General features: G+C 41.6%; 1 protein-coding gene across 3 annotated transcripts in view; it reads right to left on the minus strand.

Annotated features, from left to right (window-relative positions):
- The window catches only part of LOC148408052 (A-type potassium channel modulatory protein DPP6-like), a 115972-nt gene that overhangs the window by 44792 nt on the left and 53680 nt on the right, over nucleotides 1-17500 (minus strand). The window contains exon 1 of one of the 3 annotated variants that reach the window (XM_088401688.1): nucleotides 6730-6940. The exons of the other annotated variants lie outside the window; for them this stretch is intronic. Coding sequence (XP_088257814.1) covers nucleotides 6730-6783 — 54 coding nt within the window. The 5' untranslated portion in view covers nucleotides 6784-6940. Of the gene's footprint in view, nucleotides 1-6729; nucleotides 6941-17500 lie in introns of those variants that run through there. 3 annotated transcript variants of the gene reach the window in all.

Genomic DNA, 17500 nt, shown 5'->3' on the forward strand with positions numbered 1-17500 from the left:
TTGGGGGGGGGCAGTAACACACCCCCGCTGTCACATTTAAAAACACGGTCAATTCGGAGCGGCTTCGTTATCCCCGCCCGCGCAGCGCAACAAGAGCGAGGCTCTCGGCCGTTAAATGTCAGCCGGAGCGACGAAACGGGATGAGGCGAGGCGAGGCGAGGCGAGGCGGCGAGCACCTGAGCGGTGCGGCGTGACGCCCCCGAATCTGACGTCTCGCCGCTTAAGTCAACCTACTAATAATATGGAAAAAAAAAGCACGGCAGTCAAACGGGAAGGCTCTAATGATAATCCGTGTTCGCAAATAACAGCCTGCGGCCTTGACCAATCAGGCGTCGGCGCGGAGCCAGCAGCCAATTAAACTCGCTAACGGCAAAGGTTGCCGGAAGGGGAGCATATGCAACGATTCAATTAAGCCGCCGCTTTCTGCAGCTGTGGACTCGGCCCGTAATTTGACTTGGAACAAGGGGTACGGTTTCAAGGCAGGGTTAGCTTTTCAAAACAGGGATTTTGCGCGCTATTTTCAATGTCATTTTCAAGCTTTTGTTGGGATTTCCAACAGAGTTTCAAAGTTGGGTTTCGAGAAAGGGTTAAGGTTTCGAGCCGTTATTAGGGTATCGAGCAATGTTATGCAAGTCAGTCAGGTTACAGATATGTTTTTAAAGCCTGCATTTTAAGCCAGGTTTCTATTCGAAAACAGACAAGATTTGGGTTTCAAATTAGGGCTTCAAGCCAAAGTTAGGGTTTAAAAATCTGGGTTTAAATTCAGGGTTAGGGTTTTTAGGGCAGTATGGACTCTAGGCAGGGGGTAGAATTTCCCATTGCTGTTTTGAATTATTGTTAGTGTTTGAAATTAAGGTTTCAAACCAAAGTTGGGATGCAAATGAAGGTTTTGAGTACAAATGAGGTCTTTAAACTGGGGCTAGGTTTCAAAATACGGTTTCAAACGAGGGATACGCATAATCAAATATCTTAGTAAAGTACAGAAAGGAAAAGCGTATGAGGTATCGGGTGTCATGGTATCGGAGCATTTTTATGACCGCAGGACGTCCAGTCCTCCAAAATTATGCTAGCATTTTAGTCAGTGAATATTTAGCGGCGCCTTTAAATCACAGCCTGACAAACATTTAAGCGCCGACAACAACGGCGAGCAATCCGCCCGATAATCGGCCCGCTCCGAGCTTTCGCCTCTTATCAGTCAAGGACGAAGCGGAATCAGGAGGCCAATTATCTGTGGGAAAAAGCGCATCATCTCGGCCGCGCATCTGATCGGCCTCATTAGCCTGAGAAAATCATCTCGAGAGCGTCAAGTGAGATAGCGGCAGGTGACCCGGCAACCCGCCCCCGCCCCACGCGAATCCACTCGCGGGAAATAAAAATGAAAGGCCTTGTTATGATCAAAGGCGACAAGGTGACAAGAGAGTTTCCGCGCATGTAATTGACTTGATCCGTCAGATTCCATCGGAACGCTGTAAATCGCCATTTATAGTTGAAGCGAACGTGCGGGGATGGTAGGACTGGCAGACAAAGGGAAATATATGGGAAATTTCCCGGAAATTTTCCGATAAATTTTGAAATATATCCAATCGGAAACTTTGATGTTTTGATGCTTTGACATTTAACTAAATTCATTGATAGCATTTGGGATCAATGCTCATAGATATTGGGTTCTATCAGGGGCGGAGCTACATTCGACGCAATTTTGTTTGGTTAGTAGAACTGAGAGAGGATGGAAAATATATGAGAAATTTCCTGGAAATTTTCCCATGAATTTTGAAATATATCCAATTGGAAACTGAGGTTCATTTAACTAAATTCATTGATAACATTTTGGATCAATACTCACAAATATTGGGTTCTATCAGGGGCGGAGCTATATTCAACGCAATTTTATTTCGTTCGTAGAACTGAGAGAGAGTGAAAAATATACAGGAGATTTTCCGATAGATTCAGGAAACTAATTAGAATCTTTGATATTCATTTAAGTAAATGAAAACATGAGTCGTTTTCACCAAAAACACTTGTTGTTGTCCCAAAAAAGATTAAACAATTGCAACTTTCTATTTACATCCAAACAACGTTTCAGAACAGTTACTTTCTTTAATTTTTTATTTATTATATTTGATTCCCATGGAAAATTTCCAATGTTTTCCCTATAATTTCGGGCATCTTAATGGACACCTATTCTAGAGCTCGTCCAACCTTACCCAATCTTAAGTAATAAAATGACCTTATATTATATTATATTATAATATTTTTGAATCTGAAATGAAATCCTATTTACTCAAACTACTAATAATATGCGATAAATAAGGAATAAAAATAAGGGATGATCTTAGGTTCAAAACATTTCAATAAATGCATGAGGTGGCCTTAAAAACTGCGATTTTCAGTTAAGCACTGATATTACCCTTGTTAACACATTTTTACACTCACATGAGCAGTTAAAACGTTTCCATAAACACTTCGCGTACAGTTGAAGGTTTCATTATGGCAATAAAACAAACCAATCGACGATTGCGATCGGGCCCGCGCGACACAAAATACCCTGCGGCGCAATCACCGAAATGTTCAGGCCATGCCCCCTCCCAGCCTATTAAAGTGCGATCATCCAATTTACTGTTCCAAATATAACATTTTGAAAAAGGAAAAAAAGACGAGTCGACGCGGGCGTCTGCCTTTTTCTGCATTTTGTGGCGTTAGCAAAGTGGCAGAGGAGACAGAAAAACGCTGCTGATTAACGCCACGGATTTTTCTTTGTCTCGACTCAGCACAAAACAAGCAAACGGCTGAGACAGGATTAGCTTTTATCTGCCCTGTACAGTTTGCTGGTCACAAATGTCCTCCTCATGGGACAAAATCTACAGTATGAAGATCTCAGTGTGTCAAGGAGAAGCTATGTTTAGCCCGGGTTGTTAGCGGAAGATACAGATTGAAGCTTTTGCTCTGAAAAAGTGACATTTGAAACGATATTTAGCAGATCTTTGGAGTATATTTGATTTTATCCGAGTCCAAGTCAAATTTGAGTCACAGAGGTTAGTCACTGTCGAGTCCACAGGGTCCAAGACAGGTTCGAGTCACAAAGGTCCGAGTCTAAGTAAAGGCCGAGTCCACAAGGTCTGAGTCACGCAGCTCTGAGTCCAAGTCACAAAGGTCCGAGTCAAGTTCGAGTCACGAAGCTCCTAGTCCAGTCAAATTTGAGTCACAAAGGTTCAAGTCCCCGTCAAGTCCGTGTCACAAAGGTCGAAGTCTGCGTCAGATCTGAGTGACAAAGGTTCAAGTCAAGTTCGAGTCCCAAAGCTCCTAGTCCAGTCAAATTTGAGTCACAAAGGTCAGTCAGTGTCAAGTCCGCAGAGTCCGAGTCCCAGACAAGTTCGACTCACAAAGGTCCGAGTCTAAATTTGAGTCCACGGGGTCTGAGTCACGCAGCTCCGAGTCCAAGTCACAAAGGTCCAAGTCAAGTTGGAGTCACAAAGGTCAGAGTCTAAGTAAGAACCTTGTCACAAAGGTTCAAGTCAAGTTGGAGTCACAAAGCTCTTAGTCCAAGTCAAATTTGAACCATAAAGGTCCGAGTGTAAATCAAGTCCGAGTCCACAAGGTCTGATTCGACATTGAGTTTGAGTAACGCGGCCCTGAGTCTAAGTCAAAAAGGTCAAATTCAAGTCACAAAGGTCACAAAGAGTCCACAAGGTCTTAGTCCAAGTCCAGATGACCTATTCCTCCGTGTCAACTATTGTGTCCTTTTTTTTCTCAACAAGACAGCACCGAGAACCGCACCCCACCAACACACGAGACATCATTGGAAAAGCCGGGATGTTCTCTGACACTATTGGATGGCTCCAATGAGTCCAAAAATATCGACAAAAAACACATGTCCGGGATATAAAGTACTCGGACTTGGCTTCATGTCTCCGCTCGTTGCGGAGGACAAAGAAGACACCGCAGGGCATTAATTAGAGGCTCTTTTCCCAACTGGCAGCAGGGCCCCGTCAAACTCCCAGAGGACAGCGCCGGTTCACCATTCACAGCGCAACTTAACCGCCTCGCCGAATCCACAGGCTAATGTACGGTTCCGTCCGAAACGCGCAACCCAAAGGTGCACTTTGCCCACTTTAAAATCGTAACAAAGAGGATAAAGACCATACTTTGCCTTCCTTTTGAGTTAGGGCCGCGGCCGCTCTCACGCTCGCCGCAGAGCCTCCTAAGGCGGCCGAGCGGCAAAAGGCAGATTATCGGGCTCGGGTCGGCGGAGGCGTCGCCATGGAAGGCCGAGTCCGAGCCCTCCTCATTAAATGCTCGGCGCTGTGATCCGACTTTAAAGGCGCCTCGAGCTGTGAGGAGTAGCTGAATACCAACTAGCCACAAGACCGCGCTCGGGAAAACAACAGCAACACGTATTTGTTCGCCAATGCAAAACCAAAACATTTTTTAAGCATGTATTTATTTTTTGTCTGTTTTAGGTTAGATATTCGATATTCGATATATTCGATATATAAAACGGCTATTACCGAGATAATTAAGCGATGTAAAACTAATATAACACTAATATATATATATATATATATATAACTAATGTAACACTAATATATATATATATATATATATATATATATATATATATATATATATATATATATATATATATATATATATATATATATATATAATTCTTTAGGTGCTTAGTTTTAGTCTTAGTACTTAAATTTGGGACTTTATGCCACAGCTTTTTTCTCATGATTTGAGCCCTGCAGCTTATAGTCTAGTGCGGCTTATCCGCAGGTTTTTACTATCCACCAGGGGGTAATATACCGGTAAAACAAATATGCATATCTGTTCAAGGTGTTTAATAAAACAAGTAAAAAATAGAACTGAAAAGATGTAAATGAATGGCTGCATTCAAAAAAGTTTTACAAAATACAGTAAAAATACAGTAAAAATAGAATTACCAATAAATAGGATTAAAAATCTTGTGTAAAAGGATATAAACACACACACACACACACATATATATATGTATATATATATATATATATACATATATATATATATATATATATATATATATATATATATATATATATATATATATATATATATATATATATATATATATATATATATATATCCAAATGTAAAGAAACGAAACCGTTAGCATGTCAATAGGGTTTCGAATTGTTTGTTAGCATCGAGCTAATAGGTTTCACATTTAGTGCGATTTCAACTCGGGAGTTGCTTGCAGCTTCTTTCTTTTCAAGGTGATGGAAACTAAAAAAAAAACCAAACGGATAAAAAAAAAATAAATAAAAATGCTCCCAAGCCCAAAAGCGTGAGGCAGATGCGCGAAGCACTCATCCGCCGCGCCGGGCGAAAAAGCTAACAAAAAATGACAAGACAAACGGCGGCCAAATTGCCCTCCAAATCTGGAAGGAAAGTAAAAAATTGGCTTCCCGGGCGGCCTCCTGCGAGCGGCTGATTAGCGGGCGGCCGGCGCTATCTGGGCCGAGCCGGCGGCCGTCGGCGTCGCCGCGTCCACCTTTCAGCCATCCATCAGGACGAGGCGACAGGACCGCACGTGGAGGCGGGCGCCGCGTTTGTCGCCGCTCGCCAGACGTGACACCTCGCCGGGACGTTTGTGCAACTTGGAGATTTATCAGGGACGACGGCTTATCGCGACGCGTCCGTTCCTTTTCTCTTTACGGGGGATATCAAAAGTCTACACACCCCTGTTTTGACACCGAATCGAATTTTTATTTATTTTTTTTAAATACACAACTGAAATAATGATGTTGCGGAAGTGTACACCCCCTCTTGAAAGCAGGGCAATTACGTTTGAATTCATGCTTGAAATCGCTCAAAATGCTCCAAATTAAGCCCAAATAAAATTTAGATGTTCTAGTGGGCTTTTTCTGTTATTTCTGAAGTTTCTATATCGCAAAAGATTCGAGTGCAACGGTGGGGTTTCTTTTTCAATTCCTTTTATCGAAACATATGTATAATTTGTATGTATAGCGCTTTGGTACCTCTATGCATATTTTCTTCAGCAACTCCAGAAGATAAATCATAGAACAGCATCCGTTTTAATTCCGGCTCGTCTGCAGGAAAATTGTGTCACTTGTGAAAATGCGCATGTGTAGTGTAAAATTGACCGACACGAAGGCATGCATTTTGCATATAACACAATTTAGCAGTAATTTGCTTCTTGTTCCAATCAATTTGCTCTCTACTCGAAAACAAAGCTGTTCTGTTCTGTTCTAAGACTGGGCAACATGGCCCATTTTTTTTTTTTTTTGCAGTACTCAAATGTTAACATTGCCGATTTTTGATCCTTGACTTGATCCGTCTGCACATATGTTGTCTCACGTTGACATGACACAAACACTGCCGCTACAAACGGGCTCAAATCCAATTCTTTCTCTAGTAAACCTGCCCCCCCCCCCCCCCCCCTTCCCTCCCTCCACCCCATTGCGGGTACAATTAAAGCTCCCCCATAATGTGACACTCCAGTCTCCCGACCAATAGAAGCCATCGATTGGAAAAGCAAACCATGCAGCCTTTTTGCCGGAGAGAGGGGAAAAAAGGAAAAAGTCACATGATGCGGAGTTGATGAGCGTGCCAAAGCAAAGCTAGTGAAACAGCATCAATCGCGCCGCCGCTTCCGACGCGCGCACGCCACATAGCATGAAGTTCATTTGACTCTGCAGCACTTTCCAATGGATGTTGCATGCCGGCTACCTGCTCCTGCTGCTGAGCCGCTTTCAGCGCGTTGCCGTCCTTAGCTGTGGTCATATTGAGGAATCAGCAAGAGAAAAAAAAAAGGAGGGGCAAAAAAAAAAAAAAAAAAAAGAAGGAAGATATGCACCCGTGCGGCGGCAACCGGTGGGCGCCAGCTGAGAAGCAAGAAGAAGGAGCTCCTCCGATGAGGAAGGTGAGCAAAGGACGCTCTGATCGGGACTAAGAGGAGGAGGAGGAGGAGGAGGAGGAGGAAGGGGGGAGGAGAGCGAGGGAGAGGAGTGAGCGAGGGCTGACGCGCCAACGCATCAATTCAAGACGACGCGCATGCAAATGAAGCGGCGGGGACCTCCATGTTGAATTCATGAGGAATTGGAGCTCATTGAATATTAATTGGCCGCCCCTGGAAAAGGCGCATTTGCATGGCTAATAGCTTAACTGGAGAATAAATGCATGTCAGCGGGGGAATAAAAAGGCTCGCTTGCTCTTGTCAAATGCTAGTCAATTGAAAAAAAAAATGGATACGGAACAAAGAAAAATTCGGATTTTATAACAGCTAAAAATTAGGCAGGCATATACATACATTATATTTATATACATATACATATATATATATATATATTTATATACATATATATATATATATATATATATATATATATATATATATATACATATATATATATACATATATATATATATATATATATATATATATATATATATATATATATATACAGATAATGTTTATTCATATATATTGCTACATATATTATACATATATTGCACATAAACATGCTCTAATATATTAATATGCACATACACTTGCTGATCTGTACATGTGGCGCATGCATCCATCCGGGCAATTACGTACATGTCGCTAATCCGAGGCAAACGCTAGCCGCGCATCTAGCAAAACTACGAACTGACCTCGACTGCCCTCATAACTTTGGGTTTTGGCATTTTTCTCACCAATGTGCTAGCCAATCATAGGGAGGCAAACTCAGGCCGAGTTATTAACTTATTATGTAAATGGCATGGACTCCAGAGGGCCAACTATTAGCATTCCAAAAGTCCATTCTCCGCTCGCGCGTCCCCTGGACTACAGCCGCACTCTCGTCGGCCCCTGATTGGCCGGCGTGATTAATGACATTCACGGGCGACGTGTCTGCACGTTCCCGTCCTGCACCGCGCCGCAATTACTCTCGCTGATTTGTTCGGAGATGCGCTTATTGTTAATTAATACCTTCGTCTGCGATTTGACTCGCTCTTTGGCGGGCGTTGACGAGCGCTTAATTAAAATCGAGAGGCGGCTGAAGGCGATTACCCACAATCCCGAGCGGGCAGCTGCGCATGCGAGCGCATAACTTATCGTCTCAAGTCCTGCCCGCGTTCCACTAACCTTGGACGTGGAAAATGTCACATGACATGTACATACTTTGCGGATGATTTAGACTTGCTCATAACTTCTTTTGCATAAGATGTCTTTCTTGTTCATGACAAATTGAGGACAAGAGGATCAATTTCATTCATGAAAATCTCCTAAAACACAGGCTAATCACTGGTCTCAATGGAGCTAACCTACTAACGCCAGGGGCCCCAAAATTGAACCCTGTGGAACGCCGTATCCTTGTGGAACGCCTAATATGATGAGCAGGGACCCCAAAATCGAACCCTGTATCCTCCTGAGACCCAGCCTATTCATTTGTGTCCACTGTAATGGACATTGGTTTTTGATCTGTATCTTTGGGCTTGATAGAGCTACCCTACTAATGCATACTATGATCAGCAGTGGCCACAAAATTAAACCCTGTGGAATTCCATATCCTTCTGAGACCCAGCCTATTCATTTATGTCGACTGTAGAAGATGTTGACTTTTGGTCTCTTTTTTTGGACTCCCTGGAGCTAACCTACTGAGTTCTAGTATGATCAGTAAGGAACCCAAAATTGAACCCTGCGGAACGCCATATCATCCTGAGACCCAGCCAATTCAGCTGGGTCCACTGTGGCGGACATTAGTTTTCGATGTTTTGGACTCAATAGACATAACCTACCAACACCTAGAGATCAGCAGGGGTCCCAAAATGGACCCCTGTGGAACGTCCTGAGACCCAATCTTTAACATAACCTTGTGCCTTGAGATTTGCTGATGCATGTGTGTCTTATATTTGGGGAATTACGGTATTTAAAGTCGTCTACCCCGCCAGACGGCCTTTCCGCACACTATGAACAGTAAAGCAAGTCTTCCCACCTAATGGGAAGAAAAACATCGACCTAAATGTCTGGACAATTAAGTGTGGAGGCCTCTTGGGGCCTCCGGTGTGACCTCTTATAGATTCATTCATTGATGAAGACCGTGGCGAGGAGGTCCAAAGGTTCAACCCCGGGTGCGTCTTTACCCTTCAAAGCGACGGCGCGCTCAGCGCCCTCCATCACGTTTGTCAAACGAGTGTGTCAAGGAGTGAGGCGGCCGCCCGCGGGCTACGTGCGAGGAGGGGGCGGTGGCGGGGAGCTCGCCAAGCCTTCCAGAAAGTAATTCATCAAAACAAGTTGCAACTTTTTTTTTTTTTTTAGAAGCGTTGGGGGCGTTGATGCGGAAATAAACGGAACACTGACAGATGATGTCGGACTTTGGCGCCCGTGATTCACTTTTATGAATTTACAGCAGTCCTCAAATTGTGGGCCGGGAGCCCCTGAGGGGGTGGGAGGCAAAGCTGGAGGGGGGCATGGATGACCCCAGGGAAAAGGCCTTGTTAAGTGTGATAGCAATAAAATTACGATTGACAGCTTTTTTTTTGTAATATTTTTTTTATTTCAGGCACTTTGAAACACTTTTTTTCTCCCCTGTTTGGTCATTTTTCTCTCATTTCTTTAGGAAATCATGTTAAGTATAATTGCAATAAAATAAGGATTGGCTTTTTTATTCAGGCACTTTGATACATTTGGTTGGTATTTTTATTTTCAGTTTTAGACTAACCTGTAACTTGTATAACTCTTGTGCCTTTTGTTAACCGCTTTGGTCATTTTTCTCTAATTTCTTCGTGAAATCATGTTTAGTGTAATTGCAATAAAATAAGGATTGACATCTTTTTTTTTATTATTTTTTTTAAACCAGGGTCATTGATACACTTCTTTATTATTATTTTTTTCAGTTTTACACTAACCCGAACCCTGTATAACCCTTGTGCCCATCGTTAACAACTTTGGTCATTTTCCTCCAATTCCTTTGTGAAATCATAGCTACATCATTAAAACCAATTGGGATATAAAACAATTCAACCAAATATTGTTATCTTTTTGATACAGCCCTTTTCATTCTTTTAGTCGCTTTTTTCGCAGTTATAATGACCGTGTCGGGGGATGGGTGGTGAATAGATAAAAAACCTAAACACATTTAGAGTATATGCGGCAGTAATTGAGAATCTATCCACCGCTAGGGCTACCGGAATAGAGGTTAGCATAGCTAGCAAGACTACAGCATAGGAATATGTTAACTACCTCCTATCTAATCACTTTGTAATGACAATTCCGCTTTTTAAAGCGGTAACTTTTAACTTTTAACATCATTGCCGAGAGACAATAGGAACTTATTAGTCAATGTACCCAATGAAGTGGCCGGTGCGCGAACAATGAGCGAGCGCAGTAAAGGGATGTACTTTGGGTTTAAGAGACACTTCCATCCGGACCGAGGGGTTCGATAATAAGAGCTTAGATTCGGCGTTGCCGCTTGCCTCCCGGTGCAAATAAATGTTAACGAGCCTCTCAAGAGGAAGAGGAGGCGGCGGCATCATCATCATCATGATGACAACGGCAAAAAGGCTTCGCGCATCCGCCGGCCTTTTGTCGCGCTTTGTGTCACGCCAAAAAGGGAGCCAACCCCCCTCGGAAAAATATTGACGGAACACCTGCGCGAGCGACTTTGTCAGCGTACTCCAAAAGGGAGAACGGCGATCGATGCGTGCCGCTGACAAATAATCCTCCCCGGGGAGATGACGAGAGGGCTGATTCAGCGGCGCTCTCGTCAAACAGGACTCGCGCGCCCGCCGGGACGCCGGAGACAAACCCGAAGGACCGGCGGAGGAGAGGCGGGATTTTACGGCGAATTTCCGCGCGAAGATAAACTGGAGGATTTTGGAAAGAATCATAAGCATGATTAAGGTTAGCTTTCTAAACTGACATATTTACCAATGTATACTCGTCACATTTTATTAAAAAAAATATATACTGTATGTCTGACTCGATCATAATTATTCCCATTGAATTATTTGATCTTTACATCAAAGGTGTTTCATATCAAAGGGAAAGCATGGAAATAAGACACCAGGGAGCTGAAATTTCTCCCAGATGATGAACACATGTCAAAGTTCAACACGGCATGATCGCTTACCGTATTTCCCCAAATACAAAACACTTTTTCTCCCCCAAAAATGAACACCTAAATAATGGGTGTGACCTACAAACAGTAATGTAAAGATTCAAATTTTATTTATTCGTCTAAATTCGAGGAAGAGTTATTCGTCAGCCGCGTAAGCCAAGTTATGACAATGATTACCTTAACGGTACGAGTTAGATTTTTCCTGTTCCAATTTCCTGTTTTAGCTAACCACAGCTCGTGTTAGCTGAGGTAATATCATGTATGTTACGGCAATATTTTCAGTAAAAGAAGCGAGCAGACTGAACCACCGTCCGAGTCCATCCTTGCTCACACACAGAAATATTACTAAAACGGAGAGGCTACGATGTTTCCATCTTATTCAATTAAGAGTTAGACAACACGGAAAGGTATTCCATTTTGACTCCTTGATTAGTTGCAGTTTTTTGGCATATACGCACAATGATAAACTTGGTCAAACACGAATGCTGCGTGACTTGAACTTGTATTTATGGTAAAATTAGCTTGAGCCCCTTCGCGAGGAATAGGAAAATCAACTGCCTTGCGCGCGTTAAATGTTACACTGGGGAGGCGTTCACTGACCACTCATAATGTGGGAAATCTGATATACACTTCATTAAGCGTGCAAAAACTCTATGGCTTAACAATATGAACACAGGAAGTTGTGAAACTACTATAATATCAATGCTAATTTCAATTAGCCATCCTACAGTGTTTCACATCATATGTTAGCATCAAGCTAGTAGACTTTTGTGAGGCCTGGAATGAGTTAACCACTCTGCAGGAAACTTTGTTGAATTTGCGACGTGGCTTCTGGGCCTCGGGCCAAGGAAGAAGCTTTTACATTTCGGGGTGCTACCAGGAAAAAAAAAAAAAACTGCTGATGTTGGATTGGAATTTACATTTTTGTTAACATGGCAAGATGGGAGCATTTTCAAGCAATTTCCCCTTAACTTCTCCGTGAATAATGCATGAACGGTAATGGTAGCATTCACGCGAGGTGTATTTAGGAATTTGCTGCAGCCGATGCTGATCCAAATTAAGATTGGTGTCGGCGTGACATCTCACTGGAAAAATGTAGCATCGGTACGTTGAAAAAGTAGATTTGGAGTGGATGAAATGTTGTCGTCTTAAGTTGTTCTAAATATTTCATCAGTAAGCGAAAGTAGCTTCAAATGTTTTTTTTGTCTTTTTGCTGATGTTTTAAATGGTGTATAGACAGAGCTTTTTTTTTTTTTTACATTTGAATATATGTATATATACATATATCAGGTATTTAAACTTTTAAATTGTGTCACAAATGACAATGTTCACCCGTATAAAATTAAATAAATGAAAGGCATGCAACGTTTTGCAAAGGAGTCACTTTAACACAACTTAGCAAATAGTTGCTTCCTCTTCCAAATCACTTGCTCTTAATTTGAAAAGAAAACTGATCTGTTCCGGTCATGCCATTAAAAAAGGATTACATTATATTTATTTATAAGCATAAAAAAAAAAAACCTTCTGATTTGAACTACCAATAACTAAAGAACTGCATTATAAGGTACATAGAATAGAAGCTAAATAAGTGGCTGTAGTTGCATTATGCGATCACTAGATGGAGCGGCGCTAAAGACTGTTTGAATAAATAACAGTATGAATATAGTTTAAAAGACTATAATTATACTTAAATAAAATATCAAACTTGTTTTTAATGTTTACATTTTTAATCATTTTGCAGCCAAATAACCTTAAAATATATAGTTTTTTTTATTTAAAGAAAGAGTTTCTAGATTAAAAAAAAACAGGGTTTGTTTTACTCCTATTTTTTACTTGAAATTTTAGGAAAATGAAATACGGGAGTCCTGAATCTACAAGTAAAACGAAAAAGAGATGAAGGGATCAGGACGCAAAGTCATCTTTTTTTAGTCCGAAAACTTGAATAAAAACAAGACAGTAACCTCAAAGTGACGTTGTTTGTTTTGTACTTTGTGTTTGATGACTGCACGGGGTGTCTGATAAAAAACAATCTAAAAAGTGACGCATCCATCTGAAAGCTTCTCTCTCCTGTTCACTGAGCTGAGGGACAACTCAAAAAAAAAAAAATTGAAATAAGTGAAATGCTTTCAGAAAAATTGCCTGGTAAGAAGAAAAGTCTTGGCAGGCGAACAACAAGCCTCGCTTTGAAATCTTTCATCTTGCTTTGGATTTACCATTTTTGTACTCCATCTAGTTGCTGATGTATCCTGTCAAACGCGTTAGCTGACAAAAAAAAAAATACAAAAAAAAACATCCCGCCTCGCCTTTTTAACGCCCGGGATGTTGCGGACCAGTAAGTTGCATTCGATATGGAAATGAAGCAACAGCGATGGCCGCCAGGAAAAACACGTGACATTATTAGCCACGCCCACTAGCCACGCCCACTAGTACTCGCGCCGCGCGCATTTTAAAGCGAGGACGACATTTTAAGTGGCGTTCATTAACCTCGAGAATCTTGGCGCGGCAATTCTGTTCGCCATAACGCTCGAGTGTGCACTTAACGTCACATACAGAAGGCGCTGAGTGATTTTTTTCCCCCAACAAACGGCCATTTAACAGAGCAGAAGAGGCGGTTTATTTCCGAGAAGCCGTTTGAAAGCCATTTCAGGCTTAAAATGTATTCGAAAATCAAGCCGAAGCAAACTAAAGCGGGGACTGTCGAAAAAAGGGCACGTTCGAGTCGCAGATTTTCAAACCAAACTTCGGACGCGTATGAAGCAAAAATCTGAAGAAATCCCTCTGTTTTTTTTACAGTGCTGATTAAGTTCTTCAAATTTAACATTTTCTGTAACCATACGGCATACCGTATTACCAGAATTCCCCTCCAAAAAACACCCACCTGTGTATAGGACACACTTAATTTTGGGGTTAAATTCTGGTATTTTCTCTGTTATCCAGTAGAAGACACGCCAACGCTTTGGCAACAATGTCAAAACTATAGCAAAACACAATGCAGTGGTACCTCTACTTATGAACGCCTTGTTATGAAAAATTCAGCTAAAAAACATACAAAATATTGTCTCAAGTAATGAGAGAAAATGAAAGATAGGGAACACGACAATCTTGGCATATGAGACACCAATGCTCGCGCCATCAAACTTACTGTGTTCTTCCACTTTTCATCTTTACTTGTTTCACCACACTTCCCACCAACAATTTACACGTATAACCAGCAAAAAAAAAAATTGACATCCACGGCTAATGTCCATATCATATAAAAACACAAATGTAACATACCACTTTGGGCTGTCGTGGCTTTTAGCACTTTAGCAATGACATCACACAGGAAGCACTTTGCATGACCCCAAACTAAGCTTACATGCTCAAAATAATCCAAAAAATAAATATTATGAAATATTCTTCCTGTGAACTGGTAAATAATTGCAGGGGATGGTAAGTAGAGGTGTATGGGTCCCCATAATCAATAACACGGTGTGCCAAATGCTGAAAGTGCGAATCCAGGCCTTTATATCCATATAAAACAATGCTGTGTTTTGTATAAAAGTGAGATGCCAAACCAAAGGTAAAACAATTTGTCTTCACATAAAAATACGTCCAAGCAGAATAAATCCAAAAGCGATTGCCAACATATCTTTTGAGCGCTGATACCAGCAAATGGAGGAAGCGTATAACATAGACGTACCCGTGTCGGAAAAGGTGCATTATATTCTCCTAAAACTACAGAAAGTGTAGCAGACGTGCTTCTTTATTTTGCTCGCACAGCATTTTAATCAGATGGAAATTTCCCCAAACAAAAGTCCGACGCGGTTCTGAGCAAAAACGTAATGAGGGGGAAAAAAGAGGCACGCGGCGGGTAGCGAATGCCGCATTCCCCTATTACAACTTATTTCCCGACAAAAGTGCTTGGCTCAGCCTTTTACCGCGCCCGCCCAAATGAGAAAGCTAGTCCAAATGTTATAAAGTCCACCCCAAGGGGCCGGGAGACAATAGCCAAGACTTTTTACAACGGCGTGACTGATGTCTAGGCGCCGCGCCGCCGCAGCCCCTCGCCGACTGAAAACAACGGGCCCGCTCCGAGCGGTTCGGGCGGAGGCCGCCGGTACCGCTCGGAGTGGGCCCGTGATGAATGGCGTCCGAGCGGGGAGCAGATTTGTCACGGTGGGCCGACGTGTCCGCTCGTCACAGTGGGACTTCCGTTTTTTTTTCTTTCCCCCGCGAGGAGGAAAATTTAGCGCGGACACGGAGCTTTGTCGGCTCGGTGGTAACCGCCGGGCTTCTGGGGCTCTAAAGGTAGCGGCGCGCTGGATCAGTAAGAGCTAAAAGCCGCGTCGGCTGTCGGGACACGGACAAATGGACGGGTCGTCCGGCTGCAGCTTTTTGTCGTCAAAGGGAAAGCGACGCCCCAATAAAATAAGATACGGAAATAAAGTATTTATGTATAAAGGAGAGAAGATGGATGTCGTTGATTCGGTGTGGCGGACCAGGAAGGGAAAATCATACAGGAGGTACTCTATATACGTATATATATATACTAATATATCAGGTATATACGTATGTATGATATATACGTATATGTACACATATATAAGGTATATATGTGTATATATGTATAAGGTATAAACACACACACACACATATATATATATATATATATATATATATATATATATATATATATATATATATATATATATATATATATATATATATATATACACACACACACATGATAAGGTATATACGAGTATATACATTTAGATGGTATATACGTATATATATATGTATAAGGTATATATGTGCAAATATAAGTATATACATGTATATATATACGCATAAGATAGAAACATATACAAGGTACATGCATATATATGCATATATAAATATATAAGGTAAATACGTGTATATGCAGTACATATAGAAAGATACATCCAATTAATTCAAATGTTTACAAATATGTTTCAACATAATTGCACAAACGCAAGTTTAGCAAGTTTTTGCATAATGCCACGCTATTTACGCGAATAAGTTTTTTTTTGTGCAGCTCAATACCTCATGGAATTATGGGAGAAATGCCAATTTTAGCATCCATCCCATGATTTATACTCATAGAAACTGCAGAGTGGAGATGTTTTCTAGCATTTAAATATGTGTTCAGGCTTCGAATGCGCAAGTCTGAACGTACTTGCAAATATTCTTAAACAGTAGCAGGTTAAATACGAAGCAATTTTCTTCCCATAACGCACCAGGATACTGACAAAAATTTTGTATACATTTTTAGCACTAACTCCATGAACTCCATTATGGAATTATGGGAAAATTCAAAGTTTTTAACATTTATGTGCAAGTACCTTAAGAGGTCTGGTCAAGAGTTTAGTTTTCTTTATTTATCATTGTGTAGGTAAGAGCAGTCTGATAAGATCGGCAGCAAAGCACTGTGGGTAAACGGCAGTTTGGAGGACACGGAGCGCCAGCTTTACGTCACCTTTACGACTGGAACAGGTGACAGGCGCCGCTGCCGCCGAGGCGGCCCGGTCCGTAATTGAGCGTCGTTGTCCCACATAATTGGACATAACGAGTGGCTCTTGTCTGCGGCCGCCGGGACGCGGGAGTGTTGAAAGAATGACGCCGCCGGGGGCGAGGACGCGACCTTGCCGCCCAAACCACCAACCGCAGCCACCGAAGCTTAATTGACTCGCGGTCTCGCCCCAGAAATGCATTATGGGAAAAACTCATGCGTCAAAGCAGATGCTTTTTTTTTTTTGTCACTTATCAGTATGATTTGATGCGTATCATGAGCGGGACAAAAAATGTAATGCCTAAAAAGGCACAGGAAGTCAGATCATTTGAATTGAAGCCCGTTTTAGGCTCAGTAACATTTTGCAATATGTACTTTGGTAGTCTTGTCTATTGGATTGTAGACCCACACATTTTTGTTTTCAGGCTATTTCCAAGGGTCCTAAAACCTTTTGAAAGGAGACTTCTCTTCTTAGATATTACAGGGAATGTTGGATCAATATCAATCATGAGTAAACCCGCAAAAAAGCCCAACACAAAAAACAGACAAAAAAAGACAAAGTGGGATATATTGGTTCAAAGATGGCATTTTAGGCTCATTTTGGTCGATTCTGGGAGTTCTACAAATTAGCGACAAGAAATTTCATACACTTCAACACTTCACTTTCAACACAAAAAACAGACAAAAAAAGACAAAGTGGGATATATTGGTTCAAAGATGGCATTTTAGGCTCATTTTGGTCGATTCTGGGAGTTCTACAAATTAGCGACAAGAAATTTCATACACTTGTCAATTATTAATGCAAGGAATGTCTATTGCAAGTTGTTAGCTCCATAAAAAACAAAAAAAAACACCCGCAAAAATGTATGGTTAGGACTACACA

The sequence above is a fragment of the Hippichthys cyanospilos genome, chromosome 19 (assembly GCF_059441005.1).
Source record: "Hippichthys cyanospilos isolate Australia breed blue-spotted pipefish chromosome 19, RoL_Hcya_1.0, whole genome shotgun sequence".
Lineage (NCBI taxonomy): Eukaryota > Metazoa > Chordata > Actinopteri > Syngnathiformes > Syngnathidae > Hippichthys > Hippichthys cyanospilos.